The sequence below is a fragment of the Nannospalax galili genome, unplaced genomic scaffold, assembly GCF_000622305.1.
Source record: "Nannospalax galili isolate Female #2095 unplaced genomic scaffold, S.galili_v1.0 scaffold1763, whole genome shotgun sequence".
NCBI classification, from domain to species: Eukaryota; Metazoa; Chordata; class Mammalia; order Rodentia; family Spalacidae; genus Nannospalax; species Nannospalax galili.
Genome location: NW_008350318.1, coordinates 153,237 through 173,904, shown reverse-complemented (window position 1 = coordinate 173,904; position 20,668 = coordinate 153,237). Strand labels below are relative to the sequence as shown.

Here is a 20,668-nt window from a genome sequence, read left to right as displayed (position 1 = left end):
ATTATCTGTACACCACTTGCCAGCCCCTTCTCTGAACATCAAGAAGCTATATGAGTTGATCATGAATTTTTCATTTGTTTCATTTTCCATTAATTTTCTCTTTGTGTCTTCCATTCTTAATTTTCTTAACATTCTATGAGCCACTACACCCTCAGATATACACATATAAAATTAAAATTAGGTTGATGTAGATTGTACAAAATATCTAAGTTGAAAAGGACAGCATGAGGTAATAAAAATAATAGAAAATTGAAATTGGAATCAGCAAAATAATTTAGATGGTATGATTCCCTTAACTAAAGCACAACCATGAAGCAATTGTGTAGGTTGCTTGACTTTCATTTTCTCATACTTAAAATATGATGCTGTTAGGGGATAAATAAAACAAAGTTTAATTATATATGTATGAAAATCCTAAAAGGAAAAGTAAAATATTACCTATTTTATGACTCACCAAAAAGAAACTTCAGAGTTTTATTTTACCTATAAAATATGTTTATTTTATATTATCTGTGTATTTTATATGCCTACTAGAAAACATCAGAGTACTATAACAGAAACTCCATGAAAACAATCCTACGACTTCACTATTTTAAGGCGAGCACCAAGTACAGTCCCTGGCAAAGTAAAGAAAAACATACGCTCTTTAGTGTGGGAGGTAGCTCGCTATTTCAAATTCATCTCTTCCTTAGGCTCAATACAGTCACTATCTATGAAATGGGAGGAATATAAGGTTTGCAAGAAACCTCATGGGCTTTGCGAAATGAGTGAACATTTCTTAACGAAACCGGAAAGCAGAAGAACAAGTAAAAGTATTTTATCCAGTTCTTTTCCTGACAGTTCTAAGTTTGGTGTTTGCTGAGTAACCCAGGAAGAAAGTATAGGGCCTGCAGAGAGGCGCTGTCACAGGATAAGAGCTAGAAGTTGCACTTCTTCCCCGCAGCATCCTTTGTTAACTAGTGAGAACAAAAACCGTGAACACACCCCTTAACCATCTCAGATGTGGTGCTCATTAACATATGGAAGACGCTGGAACACAAAGGCAGACGGAACTCAGAAGACTGAGGAGACTGAGGACTGTGGTGTTTTTAACAGGTACTCCACATGACTCTGATGCAAGCAGTTGTTTGTACCTTCCAATCAACATTACTTTAGAGCTTTCTCCCTATGTGGTTTGGTGACTAAATGAGTTAGTCTTTTTAACACTCAGTTTCCTCACCTATGAAATGATTTGATGACCTTATCTGGAAGACAATTGTGTGGATGGTTTGATATAATTGAATACAAAGTATTGATCAGAGCTTTAAGTATGTAATACTCAGTGGCTATGTACTACTGTATAGCTTTGTGCACTGACCCAAGGACACGTGAGTCTTTATCTTGTTTTATTTTAGACTGCTCATAAGCAGGTGGATTTAGAAGGTTGCATAAGAATAACAGAAATTCTTCAGATTCTGCTTGATTTCAAGTAACCAGAGATGTTGGCCTCAGGGGATGGAGTCTTGTTTCTTGTTCTTTTTCTTTGGAGCTGGGGATTCAGCAGGATTGAGCTTCTTATCTGTAGTTGCTTATCTACAGAAACCAAATAGGAGCTAATAATTCAGAAAGCTGTCCAAACATCAGCCATATCTCTGGTCTTTAGTGCTTTTCATCTCTTCAAAATGGGTTAGGATATATTTATGTATCACTACAACACACACAGATTTGGAGGAATCATATTTGAATGCTCAGCCAAACACAAATAAATGGTGAACAATCAAATTGTACCTACAGTTTCCTTTTTCTTAATACTCATGCCTAAAGCATATTATACATGAAACCAGCATAGCACAGATTCTACCATCAGTTTCAAACACTAAATGTGAAACTCTCTAAATGAACTTCAGCAAAATTTGACTTCTCAGTGCCTTAAGTTCTATGACCTTACAATATATTAATAGCATTTCTGTTTTATGGAACTGTTGTGAGAAAATAATGCCTGTTAAAGGTCTTTTGGAATGCAGTGAGCAATAAATAACAGTTAAGATGATTAAAAGTATTAACAACTGTACATGTAGCATATGAACCATTTGTTCACAGATACCAATAATGCCCCATAGACATTTATCAGAGAATGTACTGTATTCAGGAACACTGGCTCTATCCAGGCTTGACTGTTAGTGCTGATAAAATCTCAAGAGTGACTGGTGATGAACAACATTTTGGACTTTCTCTCATTATTATTTAGTATTAGGATTTCTTCCTCTTTTTTCTCCTTAAGGTAGAACTTAGTGTATGTGAAATGCTAACTGGAATTACGCTGCCCTGTTTTCAGATTAGAATCTCAGGGCACAGGAATGCAATAGGAAATGCTTGTAGAATGTTCTAGATATTTTTCATTTTGTCTCTAATGACCCTCTTAGTTTCTCCTTGTTTCTCAGGAGGCTAAGCGCAAATGAACACAATGTCTGGGCAAACGTGGCTTCTGGGATGCACAAGTCACCATGTGAGGCAGAACTCGGATTTCCCCACAGCACCTCGGTTTTCTGCACCACAACCTTCAGCACTAGTGAGGCAGACCACAAAGTCTGGTGAACAACCTCCACTGAGTCCTTTAGGCTGTAGAGTGATCTGAACTTTGCAACATGTATTTTATCACCCCCCCTTTGGCTCTCCTATTAACCTTTTCCAAAACTCCAGTCCTATTAGTTACATTACTTCTTGAGGGTTTCCTTCTCAAGGGGCTGTTATAGAGAACAACGGATCCAGCGAGACTCTAAAACAAAAAAGAACACTGTAATTTTGCAGATTATTTGGACTAGAAATTACTGAGATATGACCTTTGGGCACAAGGACAAGTGGCCAAGAGATGAGTGATGATCAAATTTCTCAATACAGTTCTGTAGTTACAGGACGTGACTGAAATTGCGATCTCTTCAGTAAATAATTCATTCCTCTTGAATGTGGAGTTATCTTTGAAAACTCATTGCTTTAGCAAAAATTCTATTTTTAGGCCCAACCTTCATATCCAACGTGGAAATACCATGGGCAAAGGTGGCTGTGAGCCACATCACTTCTAGGTTAGGGTTTTCCAGAAGTAAGTGTGGGTTTGTTACTTTCTTTTCCTCATTCCCATAAATAGAGGATTCCAGTGTCCCAGAAGATGGAAGATACTTTATTCCCATTTGGGAGAAAACATCCTACAAACTAAAGTTACTAGGAGCAATGCCATGTGAATGAGCTATAAACCCTTACAATGTTGACTGATATTTTGAGGTTTACTTATCTCAACAATCAGTATTACCCTAATGAATAGATTATAAATTAATTTAGGGATGAAAGTTCTTCCTAGTTTTCCTGTTTGAAAATCCAAAAACCATCTGCATGTTGGTTTGCCAAGATGGACTGTCTTTGTCTTTATTTCCTGAGTCATTCCTGTGCTTCGTGCCCAATGCTAAGTAGAGCTTCAGCGATTGTACTTCGTCTTCAACATCTGCTACCATTTGGAAATTAGAGCAGTTGTTTACTCTGTCCATGGCCATTTTGAATTAAGTACATTCCCATTTCCTTCTTTACTGAGTTACACTTCAGTTTAAACTTCATAAACTTCCACTTTCTGGAGGAAGTTATACCTGCCTTTCACCTTAAACCCAAATTTATTTTATAACTACTGTGAAAAAGTAGCTGATTTCAGTTCTTTCAACAACCTACTCTTAACCACAAGAAGAGTTATTCATGTCAGGCTCCTGTGTGGACAGCGCTGCTTATACAAACATCTTCAGCATGCACGAGGAAGAAATATACACCTCGCTTCAGTGGGACAACCCAGCCTCAAAAGCTTCTCAGAAATGTCTGACTCCCATCAAGTACTCAGGTAATCAGTTCTAATTACTTAGAGGAAAGCTAGAATTTTTTTTTTAATCCACACTTTATGATGAATTCAAGATGTTTTTCTTTTTTTCTAATCTGAGATAATCTATTCAGAGTTTTAGCATGTCTGATATGCTCAGTGACATTAAGCAGTAAAGATGAAAAGGCAAAAGGGCACTGGGTTTGTCTCTCTCGCTCTCTCTCTCTCTCTCTCTCTCTCTCTCTCTCTCTCTCTCTCTCCCCGCCCCATCTTTCTGTATAATTCTTAAAAAACAAGGGAAACCAGGCAATTTTAATTATTTTAGATTTTTCAAAAATGCTCAGCAGATTATCTAAGATACTAAGAAATAAAATATGAACAAGAACTGGAAAGGTTTCCTCTTGGTGAAGCTCTCTGTTATGATGAGCAGTTATGCTTCCATTTTTAAATATGTTTCCACATCTGTTGCTGATTTAAAAAGTTTTAAGCTCTATAGTGCAAAATATTCTCAAAGAGATCAGTTTTCATGTATTATTACTCCACTTTCATAATTCATCTACTGAATATAACATGTAATATAACACAAGAAATTTTATTGAGGGGCTTTAGGAGTGTTTTGTTATATTTTTCCAAGCAATCACATTGTTTAGTTTTTGGTCCTCAATTATTACAAATTAATTAATTAATTAAAGCTAGCTTCCCCACCTCAGATTTCTAATTTAGTGGTGCTTACAACATCTCTTTTACCATTTAAAGCACCATCTACAGGTTCTGAGGATGAGCACAAGAGGCATTATTTGGTCTACTACAATATTGAAGGATACATTTTATTTTTCTTTGATTAGTGTTAAGAACATAACAAGCCATATCACTCATTTGTTTATTTTCAATTAATTGTAATTTAATGAATCATGTTGAAGTAACATTGTACAGAGATGAGAGATCTTTGATTTCAAGAATTCAAGGTTGCTTGGCTTGTATTAATCCTGAGATTGCTGAAAAAGTATAGATAATAGCTAGATATAATTTGTTATTAAGTTTGTAACATTATGCATAAGAATCAGAGAGGTATCCTATTAAATCTACTTAATTTGATATTTTATAAATCAGATGCATCCCAAGTTATGTTTCACTTGAGAGTCTTAACTTTTTAAAAATTTATTTTTATTTTATGTGTATGAGTGTTCTGCTTGCATGTATCTGAGTGCACCACATGTGTGCAATGCCCACAGAGTCCAGAAAAAGGAATTGGGTCCCCTGAAACTGTTGGTAGTTGCCATGTGGAGGTGCTGAGAACTGAATCTGTGTCCTCTGCAAGCTCAGCAAATGCTCTTAACCACTGAGCCATCTCTCCAGCCCTTCATTTGAGAGACTCTAAGCAAAGATTCTCCTTTTTCTATTACACAAAATTGCAGTTTCAAGCATCAACATTTCTCCAGTAGGAATTCCTAGTGTCAACTCCTTCTTCCACTCAACCTGACCTCCTCTCTACCCTATCGCTTCACATACTTTCTTGAGCTCATTTCATTTTCCTGATTCCATGTTTAGGAACATGGTGTGTGGTGACAGTGATTTCCTGTGTTTTCTGTGTGGCCTTACTAGCAACATCCATTTTCTTGGGCATCAAATGTAAGTACAAAGAATATCTTCAAAATAATCTGTTTACATAAATGGGTTTTGAACGACACATAACTGTATCGTTATATAAAAAGTTTGCAGTTGTAATGGATGAAGAAATCAGTTAAGAATTATTTGAATGCATATAAATGATATAAGACAAATTCCTAATTTAAATTATATGAAGAGGCATTTCACACATACATGAGAGAAGACTCCAGTAAAATTAGTCACATCAAAGAATGCAATGAATTAATTAAAAAAAAACCCTCCTAGAACCACTATTAATGATGTAGAGGTATAGTTATGTTTCCCATGAAGGCAGAAGATTCACAAACCATTTATAAGAATATATAGTTTTCTAAAAATATATGCATATATATATTGTACGTATGTATAGGAAAGGATTTCAGAAGTTAAGACTGAATAGTAACACCATTGCCTACTTCTAAGGTAAGTAGACTGACAGCTCTCTCCTTACTATTTTATATTTCTGGTTTTCTTTCATGGCTTATGCTAAGTAGGTTTTAATTTCAACACTTCATAGTGCAAAATATTTCCAAGGAAGTCAATCAGCTTGTAATGTGTTTTCACTGTTTGCTTTCATTTTAAGCCAATTCATTTCTTAGGTATAATATGTAGCACCGTATTCCAAATGGTTTTCTTTGGGAGCTTTAGAAGGGTTCTGTTTTATTTTTCCAGATAATTACATTGTTCAACCATTTCTAACTTGCTGCAAATTAATTACAATTTCAACAGGAACAAAGGGGAAGCATTTTGCTTCCAATGTAGGATGAAACTCCAAAGAGAAGGCTCATTTCCCTTTCTCTGTGGGCAGTGCACGACACAGGTGCACTTACATACATGCAGACAATACACTCATACACTTAAAATGAAAAATAATAAAGTATTTTTAAAAAAATAGAAAAAATTCATTCTCTAAGTGTTCACAGACTTTTTAAGCTTGACATCAAATGACTTACTAATAAAAGGAAAAATTGATAAGCTGCACCTACCTCAACGTAAAAAGGCATTATTAAGTGAATAAAAACACGTGATAGATCACGGAAATACTTGCAAACCACATACCCACTAATATACTTAAACCTAGAGTATATAAGAACATTCCAATTTTATCAGGAATAAACAAAACTATTCATCTATAAAATAGAAAATGACAGGAAAGCACATTTTTCCAAAGAAGATAACAAGGTGTAATCATGAAAACAGGTGTTCAATGATCATTAGTCAAGTAAGAAAATGCAAGCTAAAATCACAGTAAGCTGTAACCACAGAAAGCTAAAAATAAAAACCAGTAACAAAGGACTGGAGAGATGGCTCAGTGGTTAAGAGCACTGGCTGCTCTTGCACAGAACTCAAATTCAGTTCCCAACACCTACATGGTGCCTAACAACCATTTGTAACTCCAGTTTAAGGGAATTTGATGCCCTCTTCTGGACTCTAGGGGCGTAAAACATACACATAAATTTAAAATAAATAAATTTAAAAATATTTTTAACATGAAACATGAAATGCTGAATGCTTCTGAGAAGTTGAATCACTAATACATCTCTGGCAGGAATGTAATACAGTACAGTAAAACACTGTTATCAGTTCTAAATAAATAAATTAGAAAATAAATAAATAAATAACTAGCCTTTTTACACCCAGCAATTGTACTCTTGAACTTATAACTCAGAAAAATGAAAACTTATGTTCACTAAAACCTGAACACACCTGTGTATTGCAACTTTATTTGTAAAAGCTAAACAAGAAAACTAACGAGCTGTCCTTTGGTGGGTGAATAGTTAAATAAGTATTGTAATTCATATCAAGAAATCTCTTCAATATTAAAAATAGACTTAGCTATTGATTTATACAGTGATCCAGATGACTCTCCAGTAAAGTGTCCTGAGTGAAAAAATACAAAGATGTTATATGGTGTCAGATCCTGCTTATGCAGCATCATTACAATGACAAAATTGTTGACCTAGAATTCAAGTTAGTGTTAAAGAGCAATAAGGGCAGGGAGGGGATGGAAAACTTCCCCAAAGGGCAACGTGATGGATGCACACAGTGATGGAGAACAGTGTGTCTTGGTTATATCAATACTTCAATCCTAGTTGTGACATTAAACTGTAACTCTGCAAGATTTCCATTCTTGGGTTGACATCAAGCAATGAGTTGATGGAATTTTTTTTATTATTTCTTACAGCTGCATATGAAACCACAATTGTCTCTAAATAAAATTCTTGTTAAAAAATAAAAAAAGGAATGTTCTCTGTTATAAGAGATATTCACTAGACTGTGGAGATGCCTTATTGTATGAATGTGTGCATGAACTACCAGTCTGATACATGTAGATGTGTGCCATTTATGCATTTTTATGCTTTAGCAAACTGCAGCAGCAGTGACTTTCTACCCATTCTGGGAGTTTAATATATCTACTCAACTGAAGAATAAGTCAAGGGCTGGGGATTTATCTCAGTGGTAGATTGCTTGCCTGACAATCACAAGGTTCTGGGTTTAATACCTAGCAATGAAAAATAAATAAATAAAAGCTAGTGAACTAGAAGATAAAGCAGAAGTAATATACAGAATTTAAAAACAGAGTTGTGATACATAACAGCAAAATACAGAAAGCAGAGGAAAAGTACACACATGAGAAAGATTAGGGTGTGTCTTCTGGAGGCTAATTTTGTCCACTTGATTAGCTGAGATGCATACAGAATAGTAAAGCATACCATGAGTGTTTCTGTAAAGCTGTTTCTAGAAGGGATCAACTAAGTGGTGTGGTGTACACTCACCCTGAATATGGGAAACACCATAAGATAGGCTGAGAGCCTGGATGGGGAAGACAGGAGAGCCTTCTAGTGAAGGCACCCTCTCTAGTTGCTTCCTGGGTGCGGTGATGTGAACTGCTCTGCTCCACCCTGCTCTCCCCTCCACTGTGAACAGAAACTTCTGAAACTAACAAATCTTTTCTCTCTTAGGTAGTTTCTGTAAAGTATCTTGTTACTCCAATGAAAAAGTCTAATATCTGTATGTAAACCCAGAAGTAGAATGGAAGAGTTGGACAAAAATAGTATCACGGGATTTTTGGGGTAAAAGTGTTCCAAAGTTGATTAAAAACATTAAGCTGGCTCCAGGTTTAAGAAATATATCAGAACCAAAAAAGATAAAGAAAAATAATAATCATACTAGAAAAACATTTAATAAAGTAGGAATGGGTAGACACTTTACAATATAACTTTTTTAAAATAATTAGCTTAATAAGTCAGTCAACATTATGTAAAAGAGATAAAAAATAGCATGAAATTAGCAGATCCCAGAATTAACTATGAAGCTAAAATAATTGAGGCCATGTCATGCTGACATATGAATAAGTAAGGAGATGGATTGAATATGATTAAAGCAGAAATAAATCCAAGCAGTTCATTAGAAATTTATAGCAGCTAAAACTAGCAATCAGAAAAGTATGAGATGGGAGCGATTCTGTAAATAACAGAAGATGACTGTGTAGAGAACTAGGGAAAATGCTGAAGTCATTCCCTACAGTTACAACAAAATTCATTCAAAATATGCCAAAATATAATTGTAAAAGTATGAGACTATAGTTCACATGAATTCTTACTAAAAATAATCAAAAATATTGTTTCTATGTACATTAATTACCACAAACCAACCCAAATGACAAACAGGGAAAGGATAAGTCATAGCTTAGACCTTATCAAAACCTACCTTTATTTAAAGCCTGTGCATAAGCCAGTTCCCCGTAGGGTTGGCTGCTGCCAGAGACTCACAGGAGCCATTATTACAAGATAATAATATGACTTAATGACAGCATTGAAGTCAGGATACTATCAGCAAAGTTTCTCATCAGAGGGGCCTGGAGGGAGCCAGGAGTGATGGTTTAGGCACTCTGGGAGATTCTAGAACTTTGAGAGATAAAGGCAGGAGGATCAGGAGCTCAAGGTCATTCATAGTTGCATAACAAATCGAGGTCAGCCTGGGATACATTTGATCCTGTCTAAAGAAAACTGGGAGGAAAGGGGTTGGAAGCACTGGAGAGGGAGGCATAGGCGCCTACCTTTTACTGACCCTGGTTCACTAGGAAACAATTTTCTGTTGGTTCAGAAATTACTTTACATAGGGTACTGATATCAAGGAGCTCAAAATAGTCTTGCCTAGGGATTTCTGTTTTGCTGATCACGAAGGCAAAATTTTCCTGAGGTTATGCAACCTGCCTCAGCAAGTGTCTCTCAGGGTCTCATTATAGCCAGGAGAAAATCATCTATCATCCTGTCATCAATAAACAATGTTGACAAGCCAGTCAGGTTCTGGTTCCCAAGTTCTCAAACCCACAGTTACAAAGCTACACAGAGCTAGTGTGTGTCATGCCTTGTATGAAGGTCAGTGCCACATGTTACATCCCCAAGCACTGCTCAGGCTGATTTCAGGCTGGCTAGTTAACTCTCAGAGCACAATAAAACAAAAGAAAGTACTAGAAAGCCAATGGGGGATTTGGAGTTTATAACAGATGTAATTATATATTTAATAGAAAAGAAAACGCATCCAACTTATCCACATCTGTGAAAAGAATTTCAAGCTCAAACACAGAAAGTTGTAAATTCAAAACATCTTGAAACACTATATGCAACAGACATGAAAGTGATTTGGAAATATCTGAGGAAACTTAAATATCCACAAACTTTGGGCTATCCACTTATCTTAAAAATATCTTTTAGATGTGCCAGGTGTGGTGGCGCACGCCTTTAATCCCAGCAATCAGAAGGCAGAGGCAGGCAGATCTCTGTGAGATCAAGGTCAGCCTGGTCTACATAGTGAGTTCAGGTCAGCTGGGACTACAGGGAGACCCTGTCTCAAAAAGACCCCCCCTTAAAAAAATCTTTCATGTGTATAAAATGAGATAAGACTAAGATTCTTCTATGTGTATGTATGTGTGTATGCATATATATGCATGTGCTTGAGCCTGTTCATGTGGGTGTGGCTACACATGTGTGGAGGACAGACAGACAACAAGCTTGGGTGTTATTCCTCAGGAGTCATTTACCTTGTTTATTGGGACATGGCTTTTTATTGACCTACAGTTTGTCAAGTAGGCTGGGCTGGACAGCCAGGACACTCCATGGATCTGCTTGCCTCCACTTCTCCAACTTTGGGGTTACAAATGCACACTATCATGCTCATCTTTTTAAAAAAAAAACTATTTTATTATTTTTATTTTATGTGTATGAGTGTATTGCCTACAGGTAGGTAAGGGCACCCATGTCGTGCAATGTTGCAGAGGACAGAAAAGGCTGTCGGATCCCCTGGAACTGGAGTTAGGGACAGTTGTTAGCTGCCATGTGGGTGCTGGGATTCGAACCCTTGTCTTCTGCAAGAACAACCAGTGTTCTTAACTGCTGAGCCATCTCTCCAGTCCCATGCTCAACTTTTAAAATATAGTTTATAATTTTTATTTTATTTATGTGTATGAGGGTATTGCCTGCATGTATGTAAATACACCCGAGTCATGCAATGCCTGCGGAGGTAAGAAAAGGGCATCAGATCTCCTGCAACTGGAGTTACAGAAGTTGTTAGCCACCTTGTGGGTGCTGGGATTCGGACCTGGGTCCTCTGCAAGAGCAACCAGTGCTCTTAACCGCTGAGCCATCTCTCCAGCCCCCCATGCTCAAACTCAGATCCTCATACTTGCACAGCAAGCACTTTATTAATGGAGCTATCTCTGCAGTCCCAAGACTAGGTTCTTTATACAATTTTTTTTTTTCTGTTATACAAAAAGACTACTAACAATCTAAGAATAAAGATCAGTCATAGAAGCCTTACCTAGCATGCAGGAGACTCTAGGTTCAATTTCTAGTACGGAAAAAAAAAATAAACAAATCAACCAATTAATTATTTTTTTAAATGACAATGAAGAACCTCTAAAGGAAATCATGATTCTTCCTATTCTGTTATAGTGAAAGACAGAAGGAAATCTTTTGTATACTGACAGGGCTAAGGATTAAACTATACTTAAGCAATAAACTCAAATATATAGTGCCATGCTATCAGCCTGTGCACAAAGAAGAGAAAGAGAATTTTCTACCTATTGATTTTTTAATTAAAAATATCTCTGGAAAAAGTTTTAGGAAGAACTTAATAAATCTATCTGCTCCTGCAGGGAAGGCATGAGACTAGATGAGCACAGGGATGGAATGTGAATGGCCAAGAGCCTTTTTGCTTTGTGCCCCTTGAACAATGTAAACTTTAAATTAAACTTGAAGCAAAGCATGTCAGTCTTAAAAATAATCCTCATTTATAGTTTTGTTTGGGTTTTGTGTGGGATAACTTTGTGGTAATGTCAGTGTTTGATGCTCAGCACATGCCTCCGCACAGTCTTCCAGGTGTCTGCTCTTGCAATGAAGCAGCAGGAGATGCTCATCCAGCAGGATAAGGCATTGCAGAACTTCACACAGTGGCAGGGAAACCACACTCTGCAGATGAAACACTGCCAAGCCGTGGTGCAGAGCTCTCCACAGTCAGGTAATTGGTACAGAATCAGTGTGATTTTGGTTTGGTTTGCTTTGTTTTGCTTGTAACATATAGCCTAGGTTGGCCAGAAACTCATGATGGAAACTCATGATGTAACACAGGCCAGCCTCCAACTTGGGGTTCTCTTGCCTCAGCTTTCTAATAGCTAGGATGACAAACACGGGCCATCATGCCCGCTGACTGTTCTCAACGGAGATCCAAATATACATGTCAACTCTTCGAAAGAAACAATGCCATATAGTTTGTTCTCTGTGAAATTGTTAAGGTTGTCTTAGACCAAATATTGAGACAGGTTAGAAAGAGAAAAGTATGGGGTGCATGTGGTGGCATAAATGAGGAACGTCCTCCATAATCTCCAAGTATATGAATACCGGGCCAAGGTTAATGGCTGTTTGCAGAGGTTTAGGAAGTGTGGCCTTGCTGGAGAAGGCAAGCTTTGTTTTTAGCCTTGTCCACTTCCAGTCTGTCTCTCTCTGTTTCCTGTGTCTGCTTGAAGGTGTGATCACTCAGGCCTCTGCTCCAGCAGCCTCCTGCCATGCCTCCACCAGCATGATGGACTTTTATCCCTCTGGAACTATAAGCCAAATAAAGTCTTCCTCCTATAAGTTGCCTTGGTTGGGGGCTGGAGAGATGGCTCAGTGGTTAAGAACACTGGTTGTTCTTGCAGAAGACCCAGGTTCGAATCCCAGCACCACATGGGAGCTAACAACTGTCCATAACTCCAGTTCCAGGGGATCCAGTGGCCTCTTCTGTCCTCCGTGGGCATTGCACAGCATGGGTGCACTTACCTACATGCAGGCAATACACGCATACATTTAAAAAAAATTTATTAAAAAAAAAAAGTTGCCTTGGCCATGGTCATTTATCACAGCAACAGAAAGTAACTACCACAGAATAAGAAAAGAGAGAGGCATCTGGCTGAAGCCCCTCACTAGTAGAGAAGCAAGACTTCCAGCACAACTAACAACTGTTTCAAGCTTTCCTCCCTTCACAGCTGAAAACCTACATTTTTCTAGGATTCTCACCAGAAGCCCCTTTGCAGGGAAAGGGCATGTGCCAATCCCCTTGTGCATCCTTAGTGGCTCTTGGTTTTTATTTAATAAGATTATAATTCCATTCATGGCATCTCCAGAGCCCCCCTCTAATCTCACTCATCAACAGAGAGAAGGAGAAAAATGAAAATATTTTGTAGCAATGTTTTGAGCTGTAATTTGAAAGCCACCAAAATGGTCTATGAGGCTAAAGCTGGAACAATTAATTATAACTCTCCCTTGAGGAGCCTGTACCCACACTTGAGTATGTCTGTCTCCTGGACTCTCTCTTAGGGAAGTCCATACTTTCAAGTGGGTCTTGCTTTATTCTGACCACTCTCTTTCTCCTAATCCACGTGCTTGAAATCTGTATTAAATCATCTTTACTAAATCTCCATCTCTGTTTCATATTGCCTAGCTCTGAAATTCTTTTCTGTGTCAAGGCCAAGAATCCCCATGTAGCTATAAGTCTAAATCCTTGAAAGATTAGGAGACTACCTCAGGCTGCGGAAGGTGACATTGTGGAGCTGTCTCTGTCCTCTCACCGCTGACAGGTGTGGCAAAATTTTAGCTGCTCTGCAGTTCAGTCTTTTCTACATTTTCCAAAATAATGTGGAAGAAATTGAAGTTCCAAAAAGGGTTCAGCTAAACAAGCTACAGAGCAAGATAAAGGGGAATGTATGGGATCCATAAGTTAAACTTTTAAAAGCAACAGTACATTTTAAGCTATTACTCAAATTTATGCCTGTCTTCAATTTTGGCCCCAAATTGTCCAATTCCTTTAGTTTAGCTATTGATTGAGACTCAAATATAGATAACTGAGCATGAAATTGATCTTGAAAATGAGCCTGTTTACCACAGAATTATTTTAACATGCGGTGCTCACCTTCTTTTAAGAATTTTATAAGGTTAATTTGGTTTTATCTTTCATGAGTATTATTAAAAGATTCCCAGCACACACATGGCAACTACAAACCATCCTAAACTCCAGTTCCAGGGGAATCCGAAGCCCTCTTCTGACATCTGCAGCATTGCAGGACAGGGGTACACTCACATACATACATGCAGGCAATACATTCGTACACATAAGATAAAAATAATAAATAAAATATTTTTAAAACGTATAACAGTATTACTATGTGTTTTACAGCTTGTCAATATTCTATGGTGAGTTAATTAGCATTTAATAATATGCAGGCATGTAATTTAAAAAATTAAATTCTCTATAGAAGATCCCATGTAAATATTGAGTTGTGTAAAAAAATCTACATAGTACCTTTCCTAAATATTTAATTTTCATCTATGTGTCTGTGCATACATATATGAATGTGAATGCAGGTGAAGAAGGGCAGGGATATCAGATCCCCCTGGAACAGGAGTTACAGGTGGTTGTGAGCACCCAATGTGGGTGCTGGGAACCTAACTCCAGTCCTCTGCAAAACCACTCTTTGTTCTTACCCACTGAGCCATCTCTCCAGCCCCCCATAGTTTCTTCTGACAAAAAAATTAATCAAGGATATGTTTACAGAGTCACTGAGGGTCAACACTTCTCTTACACACAGCAAATTATTGCAAGCCCACCTCTGAGCCAACAACCTTGAATTCAGTGGGTATCCATTTTGCAGATCTGCAAATCTAGCATGTTCACCACCCTCTCAAATACCACCTTCACCACTAACTCTTTCATGACTTCAACAGTGTTCAGTATGCTACTTAGCAGTGATTCCAAACACAGGATATTGAAAAGTCTTTAAAGGACTCAGTGTTTGAGCAGTGGAAATTACTTACGAAGTATTTTTCTTTAAATGGAGGGCTACTCACTAGTAACTTGTACTGTAGAAATTTCTATATCCCCTTCCATAAAATTATGCTAGAACTTCTTGGCCTAATCCTTGATGTTTGGCTCCCCTGTATGCAATTATCTACTATTCTTTCGTGAGTATATTCTTTCTTAAGACATATTACCTAAAACATTAGATATTAAAGCCTGATTCTTACTTATAGCCAGTCCTAAATTAGGTGTATTTTTTCTTTATGTACTCTAGTTTTCCTCAACTAACTACTTGTTTTCAAATCACAATTTTTGTGTATTAATTGATTTCTCCATTATATATGAAATATTTCTTGTTTAAGTCTCAAAATTAAAATATCAACTCGGGGCTTACTACTCAGCCTATTTAATGACTCGTTACATTGCCAGCGACATGGGGCAGTGTTTAGTTATTTTTCTGTTTCTCTGATAAAACACTGTGGTCACGGGAACTTAGAGAAGGAAAATTGGGATTAGAGTCCGTACTGGCAGGGCTGTCATGGCAGCAGAGGTGGCTGAAGCAGAGAGCAGAGACAGCACATCTTCAAGCAGGCACAGAAGCAAAGAGTGACTGCAAATCTAGCAAAGCTTAAAAAGTCTGAAAACCCACCCCAATCATCTGTTTCTTCAAGGATGTCCACATCTTCTAAGACCTCCCAAAACAGCACCACCAACTGGGGATAAAATGTCCAAATATGGGGCTGGAGAGATGGCTCAGCGGTTAAGAACACTGGTTGTTCTTGCAGAAGACCAGGTTTGAATCCCAGCACCCACATGGCAGCTAACAACTGTCCATAGCTCCAGTTCCAGGAGATCCGACAGCCTCTTCTCACCTCTGGGGGCATTGCACGACACGGGTGCACTTACCTACATGCAGGCAATACACATATACACATAAAATTAAAATAAATTAATTAATTTTAAAAAATGTCCAAATACTTGGAGTCTAGGAGGGCCATTCTCATTCAAACCACCACAGGCAGTATGATTAGCAGACACAAAACAGTAAGGAAACAAATAAGGACTGAAAATGGTATAAATTCAAGGAAAGTCTGGTAAAACTTGAAAAATCAGATCAATTTTAATGCAGGAGGAAAGCTTTGGGTGAAAATGTCTCCACATTAATTTAACTCAAACTAATTATCAGAGAGTTATTTCAGGTGGAAATTATATAAATTTTATTTTACTCAAGCTCAGAGAAACTGAGCTTGGTGAGTACAGCATCATGGGTGCCATTTGGTTATTTTGGGCAGATGTGATGCCAATTTTGTGCAATGATGATAATAAAGAAAATGTTTATATTTTAAAGGCAATAACTGCAGCCCTTGTCCACAGAACTGGATTCAGAATGGAGAAAGTTGCTACTATGTATTTGAATCTTGGAGAATTTGGAACAATGGTAAAGAGGGTTGTTTAATGGAGGACTCCAGTCTCCTACAAATAGACAGCAAAGAAGAAATGGTAAATAGTTTTATGATCTCACATCATTCTGAAAATGTTACACTACTTATTAAAACAAAGTACAGATTCCCATAAGAGGATTTCTTAATTTTCCATAACAGTGGTATACTTTTGAAAATAAAAATTTAAAGTAGTGATTAGTATGATTTATTTTCCTTTTAATGATACATGTGAAAATAAAGCCAATTTTCCAGGAATCAAGGAGAATGGTTAATGTGCTTAGTTGATAAAGGAGAGAGGGAGGGAGGGAGGGACAGGAGACCTCATCTTGGATGTGCTAAACCACTCCAGCATGCATGCACATAGCAACTGTAAGTGATCTTCAACGCTATTGGAAAGAAGATTGTTGATAATAATCATCATCTACAAGGAAAACAGAAGTGTGAAAACTGAAGTCCTGTTCTGGGTGCAGTGGTACGGCCTGTAACCTACCACACAGAAGGCTGGGACAGGAAGATCTTGAGTTAGAGGTCAGTTTAGTATTCATAGTGAGACCCTGGGAAGAAAGAAAGGAAGGAAGGAAGGGAAGGAGGGAGGGAGGGAGGGAGGGAAGGGTGGAAGGAGGGAGGGAAGGAGGGAGGGATGGAAGGAGGGAGGGAAGGAGGGAGGGATGGAAGGAGGGAGGGACGGAAGGAGGGAGGGATGGAAGCAGGGAGGGATGGAGAGAGGGAGGGAGGGATGGAAGGAGGGAAGAAAGGAGGGAGGGAAGGAAGGGAAGGAGGGAGGGAAGGAAGGGAAGGAGGGAGGGAAGGAAGGAGGGAGGGAGGGAAGGAAGGAGGGAGGGAAGGAACAGAGAGAGAAAGAAAGGGAAAGAGAAAGAAAGGCAAAACAAAAAATCCCAAGCAATCAATCAAACCTAAAGTAATGTGTTGAAATGAATAGGTTTAATGAAAATGTATTTTATAAATGAATGGTAAGTTTACTAACCTAGTTTACTGAGACCTTAGTAAATGTACAATAAGATGTCTCCTGAATTCAACCCTTAAATATGTCTGAAATGGAATTCATTATTAGACGGTTCTCACCTTATTAAAAATGTCTACCATGTTCACTAATGAGCTTATATAAGAAAAATAGGGAAAATGTTAAGATAGCCAGTAAACCAAGAAGACAAACTAAATTACTCCAGTTGTTCACAAAATTGCTTTCTATAAAAATCTGATGGCAAAAGTAGAAATGTTTCATCTGATAAAACGCACTTACATTATGTTGTATCTGGGATCTCCACAATTACTTCCCATATTGAAGCATACTAGGAACAAATGACCCAAATGTGTGATATCAAGAAATTTTATCCTTCTGATGAAGGATCAATATAACCCTTACCTTGTTTTGACACATACTATCTGCCCGACTCTGAATCTGTTAAAACTTTAATACTAGATGCTTATATTTTCTGTAGTTTTTTTTTTAACACACCACACTGACTATATAGCAAAAGAATCTACAGTATTTATTCCCACTTATTTTTAATATCCTCTCTTTTCCTTCAGCACTCAAGTTCTCATTAATTTCTGACTGGGCAAAACATTAAACTTTGTACGTCACGGTAGTTGTGCTTGTTATTTTTTTCTCCATTTATAGTTTGTGTCTTGTATCTTGCAGAGTTTCATCACCTACAGCTTACAGAAGTTCAAAGGGGGCTTTGACTACTGGGTAGGAATGTCTCAGGATGGGCTTGGTGGACCTTGGCTTTGGCAAAATGGATCTTCCCCTCCCTCTGACCTGTAAGTCTACATGAGGAAGACATTACAAGAAAAACTAAGAAGGAACATGAAGATCTTATAAAAAGTTTATTTTATACCTTGTATTTCTCCCAGAAGACACAGTATCATAATTTTACAGGCTCCTGATTAGAAGTAAATCTAATAGAATCAAGAGTTATCATCATGGCTTCTAAGTCTCCTTCATCCTCCCTGCTGACTTTACCCTCAAGAAAATTCCCATCATAATTTGAGTGTGTGCATAGGCAATATAATGTGAGGATCAAGAACATTCTTTGTATCACTTGATGCTTAGAGAGCCTTCTGTTAAAAGACTAATAATTATTGAGCAAATTCCATATTAAGCTTTTCAGGTGGAATTAGAGATTGGTGACAGAACCAAGTGCCTTAGTATTTTGAGTGGTGAGAAAGGAGAAATATAGCAGCTATAATCTATCTTGGTATAAACATGCCTTGGTTTTCTTCATAAACCATTCAGATGATATTAATACACTTTTGCTGAGACAGAGTAAATGCTATCTGAAGAAAAACGGATAAAGCCACCACAGAAGGGTGCCACATTAAAACAACTTAAAGTAAAGCCAAAGTATCTCTGAAGATTTTCCTGTCAAGCACCACTGTCATCCTCAAATCTAACCTCATATGTGCTGATTTACTTTTCCAGGTTGCCAACAGAGAGGCACCAGTCAACTAACCAGCTCTGTGGCTACCTCAAAAACCATTCCCTCTTCTCAGCCAACTGCAACGCTAGTAAATATTTTATCTGCGAGAAGAATGCATTCAAATCCTGTATCTGAAAGAAATTGGTCATATCCGTCTCTACTATACCAGTATTTGAAAGAAGCAATTGGAAAACCTTTCACAAGAACAGATGCAGAGGGAAATCGGCCTGTGGGCTGGGAGCACAAACTTGTTTTTACATTCACACTTGGCAATATTCTTTTCCAGATTTCAGCTGACATTGTCCAATGTACCAAGGATAAAATTGGTCTAGAGCTACAGAGGACCTGACTTATTGAAAACAAACTGTATAAATTATTTCCTCTTCGCTTGGAAATCTAAAGTGACCACACATGTACCACACAGAGATCTAGCAGTTGTTGTGGGAGGTGATGCCGTTATCCCTGCATTTTTTGTCTAAATAAATAAATTTGGCCTATTATAATTACATCTACAGGTCTTTTTTAAGATCAGCTTCCAGGCATTATGCGTTATTGGATTCATAAAGTGAGAGGAGAGAGACGGATTTCCAAACTGTAATTTTACTAATCAGCTGGCCGGGGTCCTTTGGCTCTCTGCAGACAGACATCATGAGCTGCCTACATTTCCAGTGCTAGCAGTCCTGGTCCTTTGGGGCCAAGGCCTGGGGGTTGGTTTCATAGATATAGATGCTTACAGTTCCAAATTCTGGGAGCTAGGGGTCCATTGCTCAGGTTGGAGGTTTATTGCTCTGTGCTTTAATCACAAGTGGTCCCAGCATTTGGCAGCTGTTAGAGTTCTTGGCTTGCAGAAGCAGCAGCAGCAGCAGCATCAACAGGCAGCTCCTGATAGTGTTATAGCTCTTGAGGGGCTTTTGGGCAATGGGGTAACTCAACTCCACAGTGATTAATATTACAGTTTTTTGGCCTTGAATGCGGAGCCCTCAGCTTTTGATGGTTGTTAGTACTCCAGCTTTCAAGCCTAGGTTGTCTGTGACCATTGGCTCCTGAAGACTGGCTGTTCCATGGAACTCTTGAGAAGCCCAGTTTCTCTTCTCTGGTTTGTCACAGTCTTCTTTTACTCACCTTGGTCCTCTGCCTTCTCTCATATACTAACGCACTGCCCCACATTGTCTGTTCCCCTGTGTGTCTTTTCCTGTCTGCCCTGGCCACTCTTGGAAACCCTTCAGCTGCTCTCTTGCCTGTTGTTACGGCCATAGAGACTGCCGTCTTCTCCAGGGAGGCAGCTTCTGTCTCATCTTGCTTCTGCCATTGCTCCTACTCCATTTCTGCGTCCACATCTTCCCGTCATGTTATCAGCTCGTTCCATTCTTCCAATGATAAAGATTAGAAGTAGATCAGAAAAGACCATTCATGAAAAGTCTTTTGTTTATCCTCATGTTCCAACATCAGGTGTATCATAGGAAAGTGTCTCCCGGCTGACTCTAAAACTGAACCAAACAACTTATTTAATGGACAAAAAGGGATTTTGCAAAGACATTCTTAACAGTCCCAGCAATTCTACAAGGACTGCATGTGTACAGTCCACAGCAGACTCTCATGCAAATGAAGGATGGTGTTTACACCAGTCACAGGCTTCCTGTTGGGCCACAGGTGGGAAGTGCACCTCCTCTGGCAGAGTGAGGATAGCTACAGGATAAGAAAGGCCATGTGCAGTTTGCAAGACTTGTCTGGCTTTCCACAGGCAGTTCAGCCTATCCAGAGCAGTCACAACTGGAACATGTCTTCAACCTTGGATGTAGTCATCTTCTGTAGCTACTGGAGCATCTTCAGAGTAAGGTGCCCAAGCTGTAGGACTGCCCTGAAGGCAGTCTAACCAGTGGCTAGTAAAGAGGCTACTTGCTGACAGCTTTCATCACCCACAGAAAGTATTAAAAGTGTGTTTATAAAGACAATAAAATCCAATGCATTACAATTTT

General features: G+C 38.3%; 1 protein-coding gene across 3 annotated transcripts; it reads left to right on the top strand.

Moving 5' to 3' along the window:
* Nucleotides 1-59: 59 nt before the first annotated feature.
* Nucleotides 60-19,237, top strand: Clec9a (C-type lectin domain containing 9A). 3 transcript variants are annotated; one of them, XM_029570551.1, is made up of 7 exons: nucleotides 60-1,095; nucleotides 2,421-3,853; nucleotides 5,378-5,458; nucleotides 11,849-11,995; nucleotides 16,155-16,306; nucleotides 17,912-18,033; nucleotides 18,695-19,237. In XM_029570551.1, the coding sequence occupies exons 2-7, from the start codon at nucleotides 3,715-3,717 to the stop codon at nucleotides 18,825-18,827; spliced, it is 774 nt and encodes a 257-aa protein (XP_029426411.1). In that variant the 5' UTR covers nucleotides 60-1,095; nucleotides 2,421-3,714; the 3' UTR covers nucleotides 18,828-19,237. The 3 variants fall into 3 exon arrangements, with proteins under 3 accessions (XP_029426411.1, XP_029426410.1, XP_008845631.2); XM_029570550.1 differs by having other exon boundaries at nucleotides 2,403-3,853; XM_008847409.3 differs by having other exon boundaries at nucleotides 60-3,853.
* Nucleotides 19,238-20,668: the final 1,431 nt, after the last annotated feature.

Bases quoted from the DNA above. Each gene is read 5' to 3' on its own strand.
- Clec9a (XM_029570551.1), top strand. From the start codon at position 3,715: ATGTCAGGCTCCTGTGTGGACAGCGCTGCTTATACAAACATCTTCAGC. The intron at 3,854-5,377 runs GTAATCAGTTCT...TTCCATGTTTAG, and splicing joins GACTCCCATCAAGTACTCAG to GAACATGGTGTGTGGTGACA. The intron at 18,034-18,694 runs GTAAGTCTACAT...TTACTTTTCCAG, and splicing joins TCTTCCCCTCCCTCTGACCT to GTTGCCAACAGAGAGGCACC.